Source organism: Camelina sativa, chromosome 6 (assembly GCF_000633955.1).
Source record: "Camelina sativa cultivar DH55 chromosome 6, Cs, whole genome shotgun sequence".
In the NCBI taxonomy this organism is placed as follows: domain Eukaryota; kingdom Viridiplantae; phylum Streptophyta; class Magnoliopsida; order Brassicales; family Brassicaceae; genus Camelina; species Camelina sativa.
The window spans coordinates 12,427,942-12,446,291 of NC_025690.1; the positions used below are offsets into that span (position 1 = coordinate 12,427,942).

General features: G+C 37.7%; 3 protein-coding genes and 1 pseudogene across 3 annotated transcripts; 3 read left to right on the forward strand and 1 right to left on the reverse strand.

Moving 5' to 3' along the window:
• Positions 1 to 3,194, forward strand: part of LOC104698962 — a 17,483-nt pseudogene extending 14,289 nt beyond the window's left edge.
• On the reverse strand, positions 9,046 to 11,663 carry LOC104791055. Its single transcript, XM_010516854.1, has 5 exons — positions 11,445 to 11,663; positions 10,291 to 10,553; positions 9,945 to 10,156; positions 9,576 to 9,840; positions 9,046 to 9,477 (listed from the first exon to the last, which is right to left on the reverse strand). The coding sequence occupies exons 1-5, from the start codon at positions 11,536 to 11,538 to the stop codon at positions 9,148 to 9,150; spliced, it is 1,164 nt and encodes a 387-aa protein (XP_010515156.1). The 5' UTR covers positions 11,539 to 11,663; the 3' UTR covers positions 9,046 to 9,147.
• On the forward strand, positions 12,324 to 14,215 carry LOC104791057 (haloacid dehalogenase-like hydrolase domain-containing protein At3g48420). The gene is made up of 8 exons (XM_010516855.2): positions 12,324 to 12,705; positions 12,792 to 12,862; positions 12,966 to 13,124; positions 13,315 to 13,381; positions 13,583 to 13,678; positions 13,777 to 13,823; positions 13,907 to 13,987; positions 14,088 to 14,215. The coding sequence occupies exons 1-8, from the start codon at positions 12,388 to 12,390 to the stop codon at positions 14,209 to 14,211; spliced, it is 963 nt and encodes a 320-aa protein (XP_010515157.1). The 5' UTR covers positions 12,324 to 12,387; the 3' UTR covers positions 14,212 to 14,215.
• Positions 14,432 to 17,717, forward strand: LOC104791058 (DNA-(apurinic or apyrimidinic site) lyase-like). Its single transcript, XM_010516856.2, has 9 exons — positions 14,432 to 14,838; positions 15,458 to 15,550; positions 15,832 to 15,976; positions 16,170 to 16,371; positions 16,488 to 16,566; positions 16,815 to 16,876; positions 16,969 to 17,055; positions 17,180 to 17,283; positions 17,411 to 17,717. The coding sequence occupies exons 1-9, from the start codon at positions 14,593 to 14,595 to the stop codon at positions 17,494 to 17,496; spliced, it is 1,104 nt and encodes a 367-aa protein (XP_010515158.1). The 5' UTR covers positions 14,432 to 14,592; the 3' UTR covers positions 17,497 to 17,717.

Here is an 18,350-nt window from a genome sequence, read left to right on the forward strand (position 1 = left end):
ATATATTTTTTATGGATACAAAAAAATGTGATAAAATGAGAATTGCTTGATGAGTTAGAAAGTCGAGTGAATAACCATATTTATAGAGGACTTAGACGTCTAGGGTTATGGTTAAGTTGATTTGAGAAAATATTGGAGAGGTAAGATTTGGAAATCTTCAAGCGGTTTTTTTGCTCAATCACCGTGAATGAAACTAATAGTTAAGGTAAGATTATAATGTCGTGAATTAATAATATATGCATGATTGAATATTATTATTATTAAGGAAAGTCTTAGAATGAAGAATATGAGTTTAATTAGATACCAATTATAAAGATTATACGGGATTTCGATTATTGTGAATTTGTGAACTTGGAAACGAATAATCCCTCCTATTAATTAGATAACAATTCATAAAATTTGAAATAAAATTTGAAATGGTTGAAAAATATATTTTGGTTTCAACTAACACGATATATGAGGGAGGTTGTATGTTGGATTTCAATTTTATATATTTTATGATTGCAAGATCTTAGGAGTATTAACTATTTATTGTGTTGTTATATTTTAGGATGTAAATGTAAAACAACCTTATTTGGTAAGATTCTGTTTGATTTGATTAAATTGCGGAATTTAAGAATATTCAATGAAATTGGTCTTTCAATTTTAAATACTTGATTACCAAGTCAGAGATAATTTCGCTAATTAGTAGAATTAATTATAATCATAATCAATGTAAATAATTGACATTTATGGAAACATAAATCTTTTGAGTTCGAAATGATAAAGAAACGAATAAAGAAATATCGTTCAATTTTAAGAAACTTTATTACCAAGTCTATGAAAATTATTATTACAATTATCACTATTAATGTAAACAGTCGGGTCAAAATTTATGGAAAGAAAATAATCTGGTCGAGATTTATGGAACATTTCGTACTTTTGACCACTTGACCATGACTTCCTTTTGCAAAGTACAGTGGAAGTTAAATGTTTTATTAGTATCGAAAAGGTGAAAAAAAAAAAAAGTTAGATCTGACCCGGGATCTACGTGTCTATCTGTTTAGAATAAAAACAAAATTTCGTTTTTACTCTTAATGAAGATATTGTTGTAAAACACTTGTGGACTCCATAGACCGGCCCGCTCACAGTCCGTTAGGACATAGCCTTACGGCCCATTTACTGTCCGCACATGTACGGCCCATCGGCATAGCTTTACGGCTCATGGCCATTGCTTCACGGCCCATGGCCTATCTTATGTACTCGATTGCTTTATGGACTTTAGCCCTTGTACTTCTATTATATATACTTGTAACCTCGACATTAATCAATAAGACTAAGAGATTTCACTTCCTAAATTCTCTAGTTTACAACACCTTATCAGCACGATAGCCTCTAACCCTAAACCCTAAAGCAGTCGCCGCTTCCTAAACCCTAAAACCCTAAGGCGGCCGCCGATCTTCTTCTCTCTTCCACAAACCCTAAACCATCTTTCTTTCTTACTCCCATCCGAGATCAAACCTTTCCTGTTCGAAGATCTCCTTGTTCACGAGCATACCTTAAGCTCGTGATCAAGCTTCTATCGACAGCTTGATCGAGATTCTTGGTCCGTGTTCGGGGGTGAGTTCGTCTGTTCGTGGTTCGTGATACCGGACGAGAGAAGTACAAAGCTGTTCGTGGGAAGCTGTTCATCATCCGCGGAACCTGTTCGTTGTTTCTGTCCGCGGACGCTGTTCGTGATCCAGTACGTGGTTCTGTCCGAGATCTGGTTCGTGGTTCTATCTGAGATCCGGTTCGTGGTTTCTATTCGTGGTCCGTGAACGAGAGAGAGTTAAAACCGAGGTCTGTTAGCTCCCGGTCCATATCCAGTCAGATCCAAACCGGTGAAAGGTAAAACATGGCCGAACCCTCTTAGAACCCTAATATCGAACATGAACATTAATGAACTATTAAACCCTAATACTTCCAAGTACATAAACAAACAAACCTTAAAGTTATATCCATGTAAATCTTAAAATCGGATTGCATAGGGCTGTTAGGTTGTTTGTAAATTGCACCAAACTTTGTCAAACATGAAATCGAATTTGGTTGTTTGGATTGTTTGTTGCATAAGAGCCTAGAACATGAACTTGTTAAAATCGAATATTGTTAAACTGTTCTAGGATTTAAAACTTGGATCATTCATGCATCATAACTAAAATTAGATCATGTATAGGATGTTAGAAAAATCGGCTGCATGAACTAATTCTTAGGATTCCTTAAGCATAAATTTGAACATAAATTTCCTGCAAATTTTCGGCCATGAAAACATAAAAATCGAGCATGAAACTTGTTCTAGGATTATTAGGATAACTTCTATAAACCTTTAATCATTATCCTAAAATTTAAATAAAATTAACTTTAATGTTCTAAGAGTATATCCGATTAAATTAAAAACTTTTGTTAAGTTTCTATAAAATTAAAACATGAAATCGGAAATTAAATATTGGTTAGGACAAGTTCCTAATCATCTAAAACTCTTAAAACAAATTTACTAAATCCTAGACTAAAAGGAAATTTAAGAAAAAAAAAAAATCCTATCTAGAAATAAGGAAATTATTGCATGCATACATATTTGATTTTGTTGTCTTTGCATGCATGAATTTAAACCATACGAAATCTATAATGGGCAAGGACATGTTTCGGTCTCAAATACCGCATGGCCCAAGGCATGTTTCGGTCTCAAATACCGCATGACCTGAATAAATGTTTGTTGCATGATTCGGTCTCAAATATCGCATGCTAACTATCGGTTGTCTATATTATATGCAGATGGCAAACCTCAAAAGCCTTGACTATCCCATCTTGCAAGCTTCTGGAAAGAACTACTTGGAATGGGTCAAAGACACCGAAATCCACCTAAGGTCCAATGGCCTAGCTGGTTGCATTGATGAGGAAGTTGAGAGCACTGATAAGAAAAAGAATAAGTGTCTCCAACATATGCACCATCACATTGCAGAGAGTCTCAAGAGCCAGTACCTCTTTATAGACAATCCACTCGCCCTTTGGACACAGCTTAAACGCCGTTACGGGCACCAAAAGACGGTGCTCCTTCCAAAGGCCGAGTTTGATTGGAAGAACCTAAGGATCCAGGATTACAAATCCGTGGAGGAGTATAACTCTGAGCTTTTTAGGATTGTCTCACTCCTTAGGTTATGTGGAAAAGAGGTGACTGAAAGGGAGCTGATAGAAAAGACCTTGTCTACTTTCAGCCCTAACAATAGAGTTCTTCAGCAACAGTATCGGCATCAAGGCTTTGCCGATTATGGGGCACTCATTGAATGTTTACTGCTAGCTGAGCAGAATGATGAGTTGCTGCTGATGAACAGTGCTATGAGACCTCCCGGTACAGCCCCATTACCGGAAGCAAATAAGGTTGATTTGGGAAAGAAAACTACAATGGAGCCTAAGGAGCCAAAAATGCCCCATGAGACCAACTATGTCCACAGAGAAAGACACTACGGCCAAGGCCGTGGTGGCAGAGGACGTAGTGGCCGTGGCGGACAGGCCGGCCGAGGAGGCCGCAGACGTGGTGTTAAGGGCCATACGTCCTTTAAACCACGTACCAAGGTCAAATCGGTCTGCCACAGATGTGGTATGTCAAACCACTGGTCCAAGACTTGTAGAACTCCCAAACACCTCATTGATGCATACCAAGAAGTTCTAAAGAAAAATCCGGAAGCCAACTATGCGTACATCGATGATGAAGGAGACTTCGATCATGAGAATGACGACTTGCTAGAGACTTCCGATTGTTTTCAAGATGATTGATTTTCGTTTTAAAGCGGTTTAATTTCAATGCTTTTATGCTTTATTTTCTTTTATTGTATTGGATGATTATTTAATTTAAATGCAATGGTTCTTTTATTTTATAATTGTCTCATTAAAATACAAAATTATGTCCTATTTTATAGAAATGGCCAAGGACATGAGTGAACTAGTAGTGGACAGTGGATCCAGCCACACTATACTAAGAGACAAAAGATATTTCATAAATCTTAAAATGAAAAGTGCAAATGTTAGTACAATTGCGGGTATAGCCAACATGATAGAAGGCTACGGCCAGGCTCACGTTTTGTTGCCTAACGGCACACACATTGAACTAAGTGATGCCCTATACTCACCCAGCTCTAAGAGAAACTTATTGAGCTTTAAAGATATAAGATTAAATGGTTATCATGTTGAAACCAAGGGTGAAGGAACTAAAGAATTCCTATACATTACAGAAAATGTAAATGGCCAAAAGAAGGTCCTAGAGACTATACCTGCACTAGCCACTGGTTTATACCATGCTAAGATAAACATGATAGAAGCTAACATGGCAAAGCACAAAATGTTCACTGAACAATTCACTCTATGGCATGACCGGTTAGGCCACCCGGGTTCGAACATGATGCGTAAAGTGATTAAGAGTTCGAATGGGCACAACCTTAAAGAGAAAAAGGTTTTCCCTAAAAATCTCACTTGTGTAGCATGTGCACAAGGGAAACTAATCACAAGACCGTCACCAGTAAAAGTCACAAAAGAGACTTTACATTTTCTGGAAAGGATACAAGGTGATATATGTGGACCAATACACCCACCATGTGGGTCGTTTAGATATTTCATGGTTATGATTGATGCATCAACCAGATGGTCTCACGTTTGCTTGTTATCCACAAGGAACCTAGCATTTGCTAGGCTGTTGGCTCAAATCATAAGATTAAGAGCACATTTTCCAGACTTTCCACTTAAGACTATACGTCTAGATAATGCTGGTGAATTTACATCCCAAGCGTTTAATGATTACTGTATGTCCATGGGGGTGAGTGTGGAACATCCTGTGGCACATGTCCATACACAAAACGGATTAGCTGAATCCTTCATTAAACGTATACAATTAATAGCTCGACCATTGTTAATGAGATCGAAGCTTCCTGTGTCGGCTTGGGGACACGCGGTCTTACATGCAGCAGAACTCATACGCATCAGGCCATCTAGTGAACACATATATTCACCATCCCAACTATTATCGGGTCAAGAGCCAGACTTATCCCATCTCAAAACATTTGGTTGTGCCGTTTATACACCCGTTGCTCCACCACAGAGAACTAAGATGGGACCTCAAAGGAGGATGGGAATATATGTGGGATATGAGTCTCCCACCATAATAAAGTATCTTGAGCCATTGACAGGAGATCTATTTAAGGCCAGATACGCGGACTGTCAATTCGTTGAGTCCGAATTCCCTATGTTAGGTGGTGAGACCAGCAAGCTGGTCAAGGAATTAACATGGAATCAAACATCCTTAAATTGGCAAGATCCTCGAACTCTAGCATGTGATGCAGAGGTTCAAAAGATTATACATTTACAACAGCTAGCTAATCAATTGCCAGATTCCTTTGCTGACCCAAAGAGAGTAACAAAATCGTACATACCAGCTTGCAATGCACCAGTACGTATTGATGTTCAAAAGGAACACAATAAACAAGTTGCTACAGAGTCTAAACCACGTTTGAAACGAGGTAGACCGTTAGGTTCCAAAGATAAAAATCCTCGAAAGTCTAAAGGTGCAAAACAGACCGAGGTTCAGGGAATTACCGAAAAACCAGACATGGCCGCGGAAATAATTAATGTACCAGGTGAAGTTCAGGACGCTGAACTTCAAGAACCTGAAGGAATTGATAACAATGAAGTATCAATCAATTACATAATGTCTGGAATAAAATGGAACCGGAAAAATGTCGACATTGATGAAATATTTATAAACAAGGTAGCACTTGAGATAAATGAGGATCTAGAACCCACATCCATATTAGAGTGCACTCAAAGTAAAGATTGGCTTAAGTGGAAAGAAGCCATTGATGTGGAGTTAAACTCTTTAAAGAAGAGAAGTGTGTTTGGTCCGATCTTAAGGACGACACCTACCATTAAACCAGTTGGACACAAGTGGGTCTTTGTAAGAAAGAGAAATGAGAAAAATGAGATAGTGAGATACAAAGCACGGCTTGTAGCACAAGGATTCTCTCAAAGACCCGGCATAGATTATGAGGAGACATACTCCCCTGTGATGGATGCAACGACTTTTAGATATCTAATAAGTCTGGCCATAAGAGAAAATTTGGATTTACGGTTAATGGATGTTGTAACCGCCTATTTATATGGTCCACTGGATAATGAGATTTATATGAGATTACCAGAGGGTATAGAACATAAATGTAAAAATGGTACTCGAGACCAATACTGCATAAGGCTAGACAAATCGCTTTATGGGCTGAAACAAAGTGGTCGAATGTGGTATAATCGCTTAAGTGATTATTTAGCTAAGAAAGGCTATAAGAACGACCCAATCAGTCCATGTATATTCATAAAGAAGTTTGCAAACAAAGGATTTGTGATAAGAGCAGTTTACGTGGATGATTTAAACATCTTCGGTACCTCTGGGGAAATCGCCCAAACTGTAGAATACCTCAAGAAAGAATTTGAGATGAAAGACCTAGGCAAAACAAAATTCTGTTTGGGATTGCAGCTTGAGTACGTAAATAATGGGATCCTTGTGCATCAAAAGGCATACACAGAAAAAGTACTCAAGAGATTTAATATGGAGCAAGCTCACCCATTGACTAGCCCAATGGTTGTTAGAAGCTTAGACTTGGATAAAGATCCATTTGCTCCTAAGAAGGCCAATGAAGAAATTCTTGGACCTGAAGTGCCTTACCTCAGTGCTATAGGAGCGTTAATGTTCCTGGCTAGTCATACTAGGCCGGACATATGCTTTGCCGTGAACCTCCTAGCAAGATATAGTTCTTGTCCAACTATACGGCACTGGAATGGTATTAAACACGTACTACGGTACCTGCGAGGGACGGTTGATTTTGGTTTATTTTATACTAACCATAACCGAGACTGTCTAGTTGGTTTTGCTGATGCAGGTTACCTATCCGATCCACACAACGGTAAGTCACAAACAGGTTATGTGTTTACGCACGGCGGTACGGCGATCTCTTGGCGTTCAATGAAGCAGACTCTTGTGGCCACATCGTCAAATCACGTGGAGATCCTAGCCATCCATGAACCCAGCCGTGAGTGTGTTTGGTTGCGGTCTATGACTCAACATATTCGGACGGATAGCGGCTTAGAAGACAGCAAGGGAGCAACCGTCATCTACGAGGACAATACGGCTTGCATCGCCCAGCTCAAGGAAGGATACATCAAGGGAGATCGGACGAAGCACATACTGCCGAAGTTCTTCTTCACACATGAACTACAAAAGGCCGGAGAAGTTCAAGTGGTGCAAGTACAGTCCTGCGACAACTCAGCCGATCTCTTCACCAAAGCATTGCCGACATCGACGTTCAGGAAGCTCACGCACAAGATTGGGATGCGGAGACTTCAGGACTTGGAGTGATGTTTGGATCAGGGGGAGCAATGTGTGCTGTACTCTTTTTCCTTCACCAAGGTTTTGTCCCATTGGGTTTTCCTGGTAAGGTTTTAATGAGGCAGCATCCCCTAAGCACATTGCAGCGATCCCATCCAACATGGCACGGTCATCTCGTCCAAGGGGGAGTGTTGTAAAACACTTGTGGACTCCATAGACCGGCCCGCTCACAGTCCGTTAGGACATGGCCTTACGGCCCATTTACTGTCCGCACATGTACGACTCATCGGCCATAGCTTTACGGCCCATGGCCATTGCTTCACGGCCCATGGCCTATCTTATGTACTCGATTGCTTTATGGGCTTTAGCCCTTGTACTCCTATTATATATACTTGTAACCTCGACATTAATCAATAAGACTAAGAGATTTCACTTCCTAAATTCTCTAGTTTACAACAGATATATTATTTTGTCTTGTTTTCAATGGTATACCCTTGTAATTTCTTACAAAACAAAGGTTTATTAGTTAAACGACTTTACAAATAATAGTAGGGATTGCGTTTACAATCATCTCAATCTAGGTTGTCAAAAAAAAAAAAAATCATCTCAATCTAGCTTAGTAATTTAAATTACAATCAATATAGCAATCTATGTTATAATGATTCGCTTAATATGGCATCTAGGTTATTAAAATAATATGATCGTCTGAAAATATTACAAATCCAATAGGGAGAAAAACCAAACTTAATACGCGATCATAGCAATTTTGGTGTGATTACAAATCCATTTGGTGTGATTTCTTTGGCATCTAGGTTTACTAATTTTGTATTTTTCCTATATTGTATGATCCTAGCTACAGTTGTGGGCAATGCTGTTATGTTCTTCATGAAAGATGTGCGACTCTCCCTCGAAAAAGGAGTCATGTGTTCAACAACAAACCATTACGCTACACGTCGGAGATAAAGATTCTTCCAAAAACTGGTCTGAGTGTGATGCTTGTAGAACAGTCTCCAATGGTTTTAGCCTTTTAGGTACGTTTCTGGTGATTGGATTCAAGATGTTCTTTGCGGTTCAATATCAAAACCATTGCTCCATGATGGTCATTCACATCTTTTATTTTACTACAAAACGCAAGGCAAGTCGTCTTGCAGTTCGTGTCACAACAAAATGGCGAAACCTAGAGTCCTATGTTGTGATACTTGTGACTTTGATTTGGATTTTTACTGTGCTAATTTACCTGAAACGGTAAAACATAGCTGTGATGAGCATCCTCTTTCTCTATGCCACGGCGAGAATGATGTGATTTATGAAAAAAAATATTGGTGTGATATGCGAAACCGAAACAGATTTAAAGAAATGGTTCTACACTTGTTATGACTGTGGGGTAACTTTACATGTCAAGTGTGTACTTGTAGACTTCTCACGTCTCATGCCAGGACGCAACATAAACGTTGATGGATATGAGTATGTAGTGGTTTCTAACAGCAAGAGTGTTCGACCGTTCTGCGACCAATGTCATTCTCGGTGTGAAGAACGCTTCATTTTAAAGGTAATTGCAATGTTGTTATTTATAATCTATGCATTGATGTCTACATTTGCTCACGTAAATGTTGCCAGCCCTTTCCTTTGAAGATTTAATACACTTGCTCGCATACAAGATTCAATATGGGTTCTGATGCAGTTGTAGTTTGAGGTTTTAATTTTATTTTTATAGTTGATCATAATCAGTTTGCAGACATTGGAAGCAGATAAATAGTCTCAAACACATCAACTCAAATAGAGACTTTTCTACTCTTACTAACAACCTCTTCTTCCCCAATCAAAAGTGACTTGATGATCTTGTCAGTCATACCTTCCACAAACAGCAACAAATGTCCTGATCCAGAGATTTCATGGTAACGAATCCATGGCAGCTTTGACACGATACACCGTTGAAGCTTCACTGGCACAAACTTATCCTCGTCGCCTTGCCATACGTGAACCGAGCCATTCTTGTTCGGGAATGGATCTTGAAGATCTAATGGACTGAATCCCCAGCTTGAGAATCCGACATTCAAATCTCTGTGTAGGCTTACATAGTCACCTTGCTGTCTTGTGTATGCCTGGAAAAACAAAGAATCAACACAGCATTTGATTCAAAATCATCTTCAGTGATACAGAAACCGAACCAAACTGCACAAGTCTATAGATGTGCTTGTACCCGATTTGGATTGACGAATCCGAGTTTAGACAAGATCTCCATGTCCTGACGAGAGAAAATAATGGGATTACCAGCAATCACATTGGAGAAAGAGAACCATTTCTGAGTGTTCCACCAATATGTAAGCCAAGGAGCATAGTGAGCAACTCGAAGTGCCCATTGATCTGCAGGATACATAAGAGAGAAGGCTTCACTCGTTACATCTCCTGGTAAGTTTCTCCACCAGTAGTTAATCGCCGGAGCAACAAGTACTGCCCCTGCTAACCTGTTAACAAAGTCCACAACCAAAACAAAACGTCCCACACTTCACAATACATCTTAGCCATTGTTTGAATCATTTCAAACAAAAAGGAAAAAATGTAGTAGTACCTGTGAGGAATATAGTTAAGGCATGCCCAAGTGAGTTCACCACCCATGGAGAGACCAAAGAGATAGAACTTAGGTCCAAGTCCTAACCCATCAGCCAGCTCTTCTATATCCAATGCTATGCTTCTCGGTGACCCATTTAGGTTAGGATCACTCTCTCCGTAACCAGGACGGTCAAAAGACACAGTGTATATCTTCAATTCCTCCACAAGAGCCTTCAAAGTTATGCACAAAGACACAATTTTTTTACTCATTAGCTTCACCAAAAAGATACAAACTTTAAAAATTTTACTACACGGAATCGGTGATTGGACAAATGGGTAATCAGAGACTTGACCGGAAAACTTACCGGCGATAAGAAATGGGTGAACGGCGAGTCGTGCATACAAGAATCGAAGCCATGGATAAATATGATCTTGAACTTAGCTTCGTCTCTAGGGATTCCGAATTCCTTGTAAGCAAGATGTCTCCCGTCTCTCAGTTTGATCCTCGGCGATGTCACGGCTGCTCCACCGGGAGAGCCGACGATTTTAGCCGGTCGTGGTTGGATTGTTTGATAAACCCATGCCAAAGCTCCAACGAATGATACCAGTAGAATCGTTTTCAGATAACCTTCATAGAAATTTTGACTGTTTAGTGTGTAATTTTTAATTAATTTTAGTTTTAACCAAGTTTATTTTACTATTTGTTTTGTTTTTTTTGACAACAAAGAAATAAACGAACATTATTTATATAAAGAACTAAGTGCGAACACGTCGCGCTAAATTATCCGTTTTACTATTCTGAGAGCATGGGACGTAGACTAAGAAAAAAAAAACAAACTCTTCTTTATCCGCCTGGATGTTCTCCAAATAATGTGTAAAAGCTGGCTACTCGGAAGACGAAGACACCATCTTTACTAAGTCAAAGCAGTCGGTGAAAAAAACGACAGATGGTTATCCGCCCCAATCATATAACGCATGACCCAGATAAATGCTTCGATCTCGGTAGCATGAAGAGGAGAGAGACTACGACGAAGATTGACGGGTCCTATAGTAGAAGGCGTCACCCCATGGCTACATGCAGAACCACCCTCTAACCCATTTTACTATTTCTTTTGGAAATCCCTAATTATACTATTATTCACTTTAATAAAAAAATATCCATATCTTAAAGTTGAAAAATATATACTTTTGTTTTTTCAAACAAATTTTTAGTAGAGGCACAAACCAATTAAATATTAATCATCCATATACGTTACTATTATGTGTGATCTGTAAAAACTCAATTATGATAGTTGTAAAAGAAAGAAAAAATGTTTTTTGTTTCCAGAAAATTACAGAGTAATGGCCTGAAAAAAAAAAAAAAAAAGAGGGGAAAGAAAATAGATGTCTCCTTCTAACATCCACAATTATTGCATAAGCATTAAGCAAGATCGTTATAAACAAAGAACATAAGATTATTTCAAGAAAGAAAAAAAAAGAACATAAGAAAGATGAAAAATACAGAGATTGTAAAACTTACCAGAAGAAGAACTTTGTTGAGTGTTGTTTCCTCTGGTGTGAGCTTCTGCAGAAGCTGCAGATTTCTTCTCCCTCTCTGTTCCTGCTTCAGACATTTTTCTCTCTTTCTCTTAGAATTTTTTTTCTCGGAAAGAGAAGAGAGTGAGAAAAACCAAACCAACAGTAGCAAATTGAGCCAGTTGCAAGAGTTTGGTTAAGAGAGAACTCGCCTCTCTTTATTGTTTTTTGTCCTTATTTATACACATGAAATTAATGATGTTAAATTGAATTTTTAATTTTATTTTTATCTTTGTTTTAAAAATAGTAAAATATTTATGAAAATATTGGATGTACACCCACTTTTCTATAAACTAATAACAATTACATACATTTTGCTGTCGGTATACTTTTACCATATAAAGTTACTTTACACCCCTTTTATCTTATTTTATTTTATTCTATCTTACTTTTCTCTTTCCATCTCATTTTTCTCTCCTTTTGATAATTTATTTATTTTTATCTCACTTTAATTACATTGTTTTAAATGTAACTTGTAAATAGACAATGTTTATATTTTTCATATTTTTTTTTCTTTTCACAAAAAAAATTATGAATTTAATCTAAATCAAATACAATTGAATTAGTGTGTTCCAGTAAAAACATTTAATGCTTAGAATTAAGACAAAAATAATTTGAAAATTAGTGAAGGAGAGACTTTAACCATAAGTGTTCTAAGTTTTTTTTTAATGGATTTGATTAGTCAAAAATATATACAGATCACAAAACGACCCGACCCGGTTTTAATAAGTAACGTACCCAAATCCGACCCGTACCCGGGTGGTTCTTTCTTTCTGATTTTTGTGGTCGTTAACACAAGACCGGATAAGTTAGAACAAATTCGCGACCGTTATTTATTTCGTAGACTAGATAGAGATAGAGTGAGTGAGAGGGAGAGGATCAAAACAATGGCCACTGTGAAAATCTCTCTTTCCTTTGTTTCACTAACACCATCTTCTTCTTCAACTCAATCTAAGTTATCATCTCCTTCGTTCATCATCCCCAATGCGGCACCGTCGGCAAAGTTGGCGAAGTTGCGATGCAACGGTAAGTGTCTGAGAGCAAAACCGATGGTACACAGAGCCTCTCGCACCGTCGGAATCACCTGCTCTGCTTCCTCATCTCCTACAACTCTTCCTTCTGCTCTTCTCTTCGATTGCGATGGCGTTCTTGTTGATACTGAGAAGGACGGTCATCGGATCTCCTTCAACGACACTTTCAAAGAGGTTTCTGATCAGTTCCTCCTCGACTTGTGTTCCTTAGTGTCTTTTGTATTGCTCAGGTGATGAAATTTTGAATCTTTTTTTTGCAGAGAGAATTGGGTGTTACTTGGGATGTTGAGTTATACGGCGAGCTGCTTAAAATCGGTGGGGGTAAAGAAAGGTATTACACACAATTTTACTATACCAAGATTGTTTTGATTGTTGATGAAGTTATCAGTTTTGTATCTTTTTGGATGAAATTGGATTTGGCTCTGTTTTTGTAGGATGACGGCGTATTTTAACAAGGTAGGTTGGCCAGATAAAGCTCCCAAGGATGAAGCAGAGAGGAAAGAGTTCATAGCTGGTCTTCACAAGCAAAAGACTGAGCTTTTCATGGTTCTCATTGAGAAAAAGCTGCTTCCTCTTCGACCTGGTGTTGCAAAGTTAGTATCACTTCTTATATATATCTCCAAATCACTTGCTTTTGATCTCTTTGAATTTGATTTTTAGTGTATGAAACTTATATGAATGTTTGTAACTTGTAAGGCTAGTTGTTTCTAGTAATCTTTTAGAACTTTATATTGATCTAGTGTAGGTTGAGGTTAACTGAACCCTATTGCTAATACTTTGTAGGTTGGTAGATCAAGCTTTAACGAATGGAGTAAAAGTAGCTGTGTGCAGCACTTCAAATGAGAAGGCGGTATGATCAATCAGGTTCTACTACTTCAGTTTCTAGACACTATCAGTATGATCATGTCCTCATATGAGTTTTCTTAAACAAGACTACATGCAGCGCTGTTACTAACATGATTATGCGAGAATCGTCTAGCTTGAAAGAATTGTATAATCTTATGGGAAATGTGAATCTAGTTTTTTTCCTCTCATTTTGGCCTGATCTCAGGTTTCTGCTATAGTTTCATGCTTGCTAGGACCAGAACGAGCCGAGAAAATCAAGATATTCGCTGGAGACGTAGTCCCGAAAAAGAAACCTGACCCAGTAATTTACTCACCTTCCATTCTATCACAAGTTCACAACAAGTTTGCTTGCTTCCATCTTGGTTAAAGACCTAGTTATCGAACATTTTTTTGTAACAGGCCATCTACAACTTAGCAGCTGAAACCCTTGGAGTTGATCCTTCAAAGTAAATGTTACTAATTTTTATTTTAACATGAAGGAGTCAGTTTAGATAACTCTCTAAAGATTTGGTTTTGTGAGTGTGTGTAGATGTGTTGTGGTTGAAGACAGCGGGATCGGTCTAGCAGCTGCAAAAGCTGCAGGAATGACTTGTATAGTTACAAAGAGTGGGTGAGTTTTATTAGAGAACCCTCTTCAGAAATCAGAATTGTCATTCATATATCAACCAGAAACAATAAAAAATGAATCATTCATCTTTGGATTTGTATAGGTACACCGCAGATGAAGATTTTGAGAACGCAGATGCGATTTTCGACTGCATTGGAGACCCTCCAGAGGAGAGATTTGATTTGGCATTCTGTGGAAGCCTTCTCCAGAAACAGTTCGTTAGTTAAAAAACAAAACACAAACCACATTGAAAAAATTGTTTCTTTCTCTCAGGCAGCATTGGTCTGTGTATAATTAAGTAAAGCGTATCATTTATGTAAAAGAAACTATACAACTCGATTACACGTTATATGAACTGAACGTTTTAATATTTTGGGCTTGTGAGTGTTGTTGGGTTTTACTGTGTAAATTGGTTTCCTTGACCACATTTGTTGCTAATATCTATGTTAAATTCGAGGGTACAAGTACAACAAAACGCCCAAACACAAAGGCTGAGTCTTTTTTGACTGAGACGACGTAAAGTTCGTTCCTTTTTTTTCTCAAATAAGTATCAAAGTTTTGATGAATTGAGTTTCTGTTCTGTAAAAAGCTACTAAGTTGCAAAAGCTATGAAGCGATTTTTCAAACCCATAGAGAAGGAAGGCTCAACGGCGGCTAAGAAACCATGCCTCCTCTCGCCGGAAAAGCGTGACGGAGACGGAGACGGAGATGGAGTTGGAGAAGAGAAGAACCTGAAAGAGCCGTCCAAGTTTGTGACGTGGAACGCTAATAGCTTCCTTCTTCGGGTGAAAAACAACTGGACTGAGTTCTCTAAGTTCGTTTCTGATTTCGACCCCGATGTCATCGCCATACAGGTGATTGCTTCTGCTATTTTTGATTCGTTGGGTCGATTCTGAGCAATGTAAGTAAATGTGCTTAGGTGTTTGTGTGTGGAGCTTAAAAATATCTTAATCTTCTAGGTTTTTGTTGAAGTGGTTTTGAGTTTTCTTGATGTATTTTGCTGACCTCTGTTGGTGAAGGAAGGTAGTATGTGATGTAAAGAGATACTTTTGCTTGTTGTTTGTTTTGGGCATCTCTTGAATTTTCTCAAATTTAGCTGTAAGTGTTGATCTTTTCAAGTCAGTGGGTATTGCTATGGAAATATATAAGTTGATGGTTGCCTATGAATTTTTGTATGCTGTTTAGTGTTCTAGACTTCTAGTAAGCTACCCAAGTTAAGATGCTTTTATACATGCGTTGGTAGTATGTCAGATTATGTGCTTTGGATTAATTCTAAATGTGAGTTCAACTTGTTGACTTGTTGATGCAAATTCAGTCACTTATGACACTGTAAATGGTCAGTGGTGCAAAAGATCAGACTCTTACTTTATTTATTTGTGGCTACTGACTACAATGGTGCTGTTAGTTCTTTTAGCGTCGTTTTGTTTTGGGGCCAGACTACGAACTTAGCAGTTGACGTGTTCTTAATGTTAGGAAGTAAGAATGCCTGCTGCTGGTGGGAAGGGAAAACCTAAAAATCCTGAAGAGTTGAGCGATGACACGAAAGTTTTGCGTGAGGAAAAACAGGTACCATAAATCTGTATTGACTTTCTTGTTTTTCTTTGGTAATATCTGAGTATAACATCAACGGAACAAGAATTGTTATAGCTCTGTATTTTGATGCATTTGCGATTACTAGGAGATTTTGGAGTATTAGTTAGAACTTAGAATCAACATTGCAGTGGCATGGTTATAAAAAAATTTAGAACAAAGCAGGAGCTACTTTTGGAGTAACAAACTCTCTTGTTGTTTGGATAACGTTTAAGCTTGATAATAGTTATGGGAAAATTAACTTGCTCCAACTGCAGATTTTGACACGGGCTCTCTCAAGTCCACCATTTGGAAATTATCAAGTTTGGTGGTCTCTCGCGGACTCAAAGTATGCAGGGACAGCTTTGTTAGTGAAAAAATGTTTCAAGACCAAAAAAGTTTACTTTAACCTGGACAAATTAGGTATTTTTGATAATCTTGTTACTTGTTCCTATTCATCACATGAATCTCTTGCACACTAGCAATTTGAAACCACGTCTGTTTTATCTGTCTTGTTATGGTTATGCCATTTTCTTGACCTCAAAGTTTTGGGAGAAATATATCATAGCTAGATCAGATTGGTGATTAACTTATATACTTGTCACTATTCATGCAGCATCTAAACATGAACCTGATGGTCGTGTTATCTTAGTTGAATTTGAGACATTTCGTCTTTTGAATACGTATTCGCCTAACAATGGTTGGAAAGAGGAGGAGAATTCGTTTCAGAGGAGAAGAAAATGGGACAAGAGAACTGTTGAGTTCGTAAACAAAACATCTGATAAACCTCTAATATGGTGTGGCGACTTAAATGTCAGGTAATGAGGATATGTTTTCTACCTCTTCTCTAGCTATAATCTTTGAATTAAGCCCTTTAAGAACTACAGAATAAAAGTTGATGTTAATTCCTCGATTCGATTTTTGTAATATGCAGTCATGAGGAGATAGATGTTAGCCACCCAGAATTTTTCGCAACAGCAAAGCTTAATGGTTATGTTCCTCCAAACAAAGAGGTACGGATTACAAATTTATTCATTTCATTACATATAGATCTATAGAAAAACAGAGCTGGCTCTCAATACCTGATTTCTCTAGTATGTATCCGTCGGCCTTTGATTTCCCTTCCTTTCTTGTCTCTACATCTGCATTGTGACCTCTTATTGTAGATGACTTTACTACGCCTGAACCGAAAGCTTATCCGTGAGAAGGACTTTAGAATCATACAGTAACTACAGTGATTTTGAATCTTCTGATTATGCAGGACTGCGGACAGCCTGGATTTACACCATCTGAGAGAGGACGTTTTGGTGCAGTTATGAAAGAGTATGCATAATATGTCTTAGTAGTATTACTTTCTAGAATAGAGATTATAGTCACTGAACATCTGATTCTACGTATATTGGAAACTGTTACAGAGGAAAGCTTGTTGATGCATACCGGTATCTACACAAGGAGCAAGACATGGAAAGTGGCTTCTCATGGTCGGGGAATCCCATTGGAAAGTGAGTAGATACTACACATTTTAGTTTTATTTTACATGACCAACATTGAGTGTCACGGTTTATACATGGCATGGAGTCCATAACCTCCACATATTTCTAAATATGTATATTCTGGTTGCCATAGGTACCGAGGAAAGAGAATGAGGATCGACTATTTTCTGGTATCTGACCAACTCAAAGAGCGTATAGTATCTTGTAAGATGCACGGTCGTGGGATAGAACTAGAAGGTGCCATAGATAAAATATAACGCATTCTCATCACACAGATTCATATAAGATTATTGTGTTAAAAAAGATTCATATAAGATTATTGTGTTAGCTCTTTTGCAACAATTTGGTTCTTGATTTGTTTCAGGTTTCTATGGGAGTGATCACTGTCCTGTCACACTCGAGCTTTCAGCGCCATCTTCAGATACAGAACAGAAACAGGTTTCTAACTAAAGTCATCTTCTTCTGTATTAGGACATAAGCCTTCTTAGATTCAAGCCAAAGCTTATGTTGTCAGAGTTAAGCGTAGATGATTTTTGAATTTACTTTGCCTAGAGATACATTAAAGATAAGGTTCATGTTATTGAGACACACTTATTTGTCCTAGTTACTCTGATGAACTCTCAACGCTACTTATAGCTATTGTTGTGCTTATCTTTAACATGCTTTATTTTCCCAAGAAATGTAGATATTTTTTTAATTTTGAATCTTCAACTAATTATTTTTATTTATTATTTTTTGTTCAGTGATCATTTCTAAAGATTGAGAGCGTTTTTTTTGTTGGTGTAATTTTAAGCATATTATACACCTTTGCTTTATTGTGTCGTGAGTGGGTAGAGGCAACATTCGTTAAACCAAGGGCTCATATTCATATAAAAATCACATCTATGATCTATGTATTCAGCAAACCAAAAAACACAATATATATGATATCTTGGTATTAAATATTCATTCTCAAATCTAATTTCTGCTGATTTCACTAAATAAGTTTATGATTATGTTAATACAAAACCCAAAATGTTTAAGGAAAAGTATCTAATTTTAAAACTTTTTAATCCATAATAAAATTGTACTCTTTATTATGGTTTTAAAAAAGGAGTTTTCGAATGTGCAAACGGATTTACACAGAGGACAAACAAGAAATGTGTGTGTGTCGAATCGAACTAAATTAAATGGCAGAATCGTAAATGATTAAAAAATAAGTACCCTTTTTGGGTATCTTTTCATCAGTGTTCTTTACTTGTTTTAATACTGAGAAGAAATCACAATCTCTTGCTCTGCCCCAAACCCCATCCCAACCCCCCCCC

Excerpts from the sequence above, each read along its gene's own strand:
- LOC104791055 (XM_010516854.1), bottom strand. The coding sequence starts at position 11,538 with ATGTCTGAAGCAGGAACAGAGAGGGAGAAGAAATCTGCAGCTTCTGCA. Across the intron at positions 10,554-11,444 it reads TCAACAAAGTTCTTCTTCTG|GTTATCTGAAAACGATTCTA; the intron begins GTAAGTTTTACA and ends ATTTCTATGAAG. Across the intron at positions 9,841-9,944 it reads CTTAACTATATTCCTCACAG|GTTAGCAGGGGCAGTACTTG; the intron begins GTACTACTACAT and ends CTTTGTTAACAG.
- LOC104791058 (XM_010516856.2), top strand. The coding sequence starts at position 14,593 with ATGAAGCGATTTTTCAAACCCATAGAGAAGGAAGGCTCAACGGCGGCT. Across the intron at positions 15,551-15,831 it reads TTTTGCGTGAGGAAAAACAG|ATTTTGACACGGGCTCTCTC; the intron begins GTACCATAAATC and ends CTCCAACTGCAG. Across the intron at positions 16,567-16,814 it reads ATGTTCCTCCAAACAAAGAG|GACTGCGGACAGCCTGGATT; the intron begins GTACGGATTACA and ends CTGATTATGCAG.
- LOC104791057 (XM_010516855.2), top strand. The coding sequence starts at position 12,388 with ATGGCCACTGTGAAAATCTCTCTTTCCTTTGTTTCACTAACACCATCT. Across the intron at positions 12,863-12,965 it reads ATCGGTGGGGGTAAAGAAAG|GATGACGGCGTATTTTAACA; the intron begins GTATTACACACA and ends CTGTTTTTGTAG. Across the intron at positions 13,125-13,314 it reads CTTCGACCTGGTGTTGCAAA|GTTGGTAGATCAAGCTTTAA; the intron begins GTTAGTATCACT and ends AATACTTTGTAG.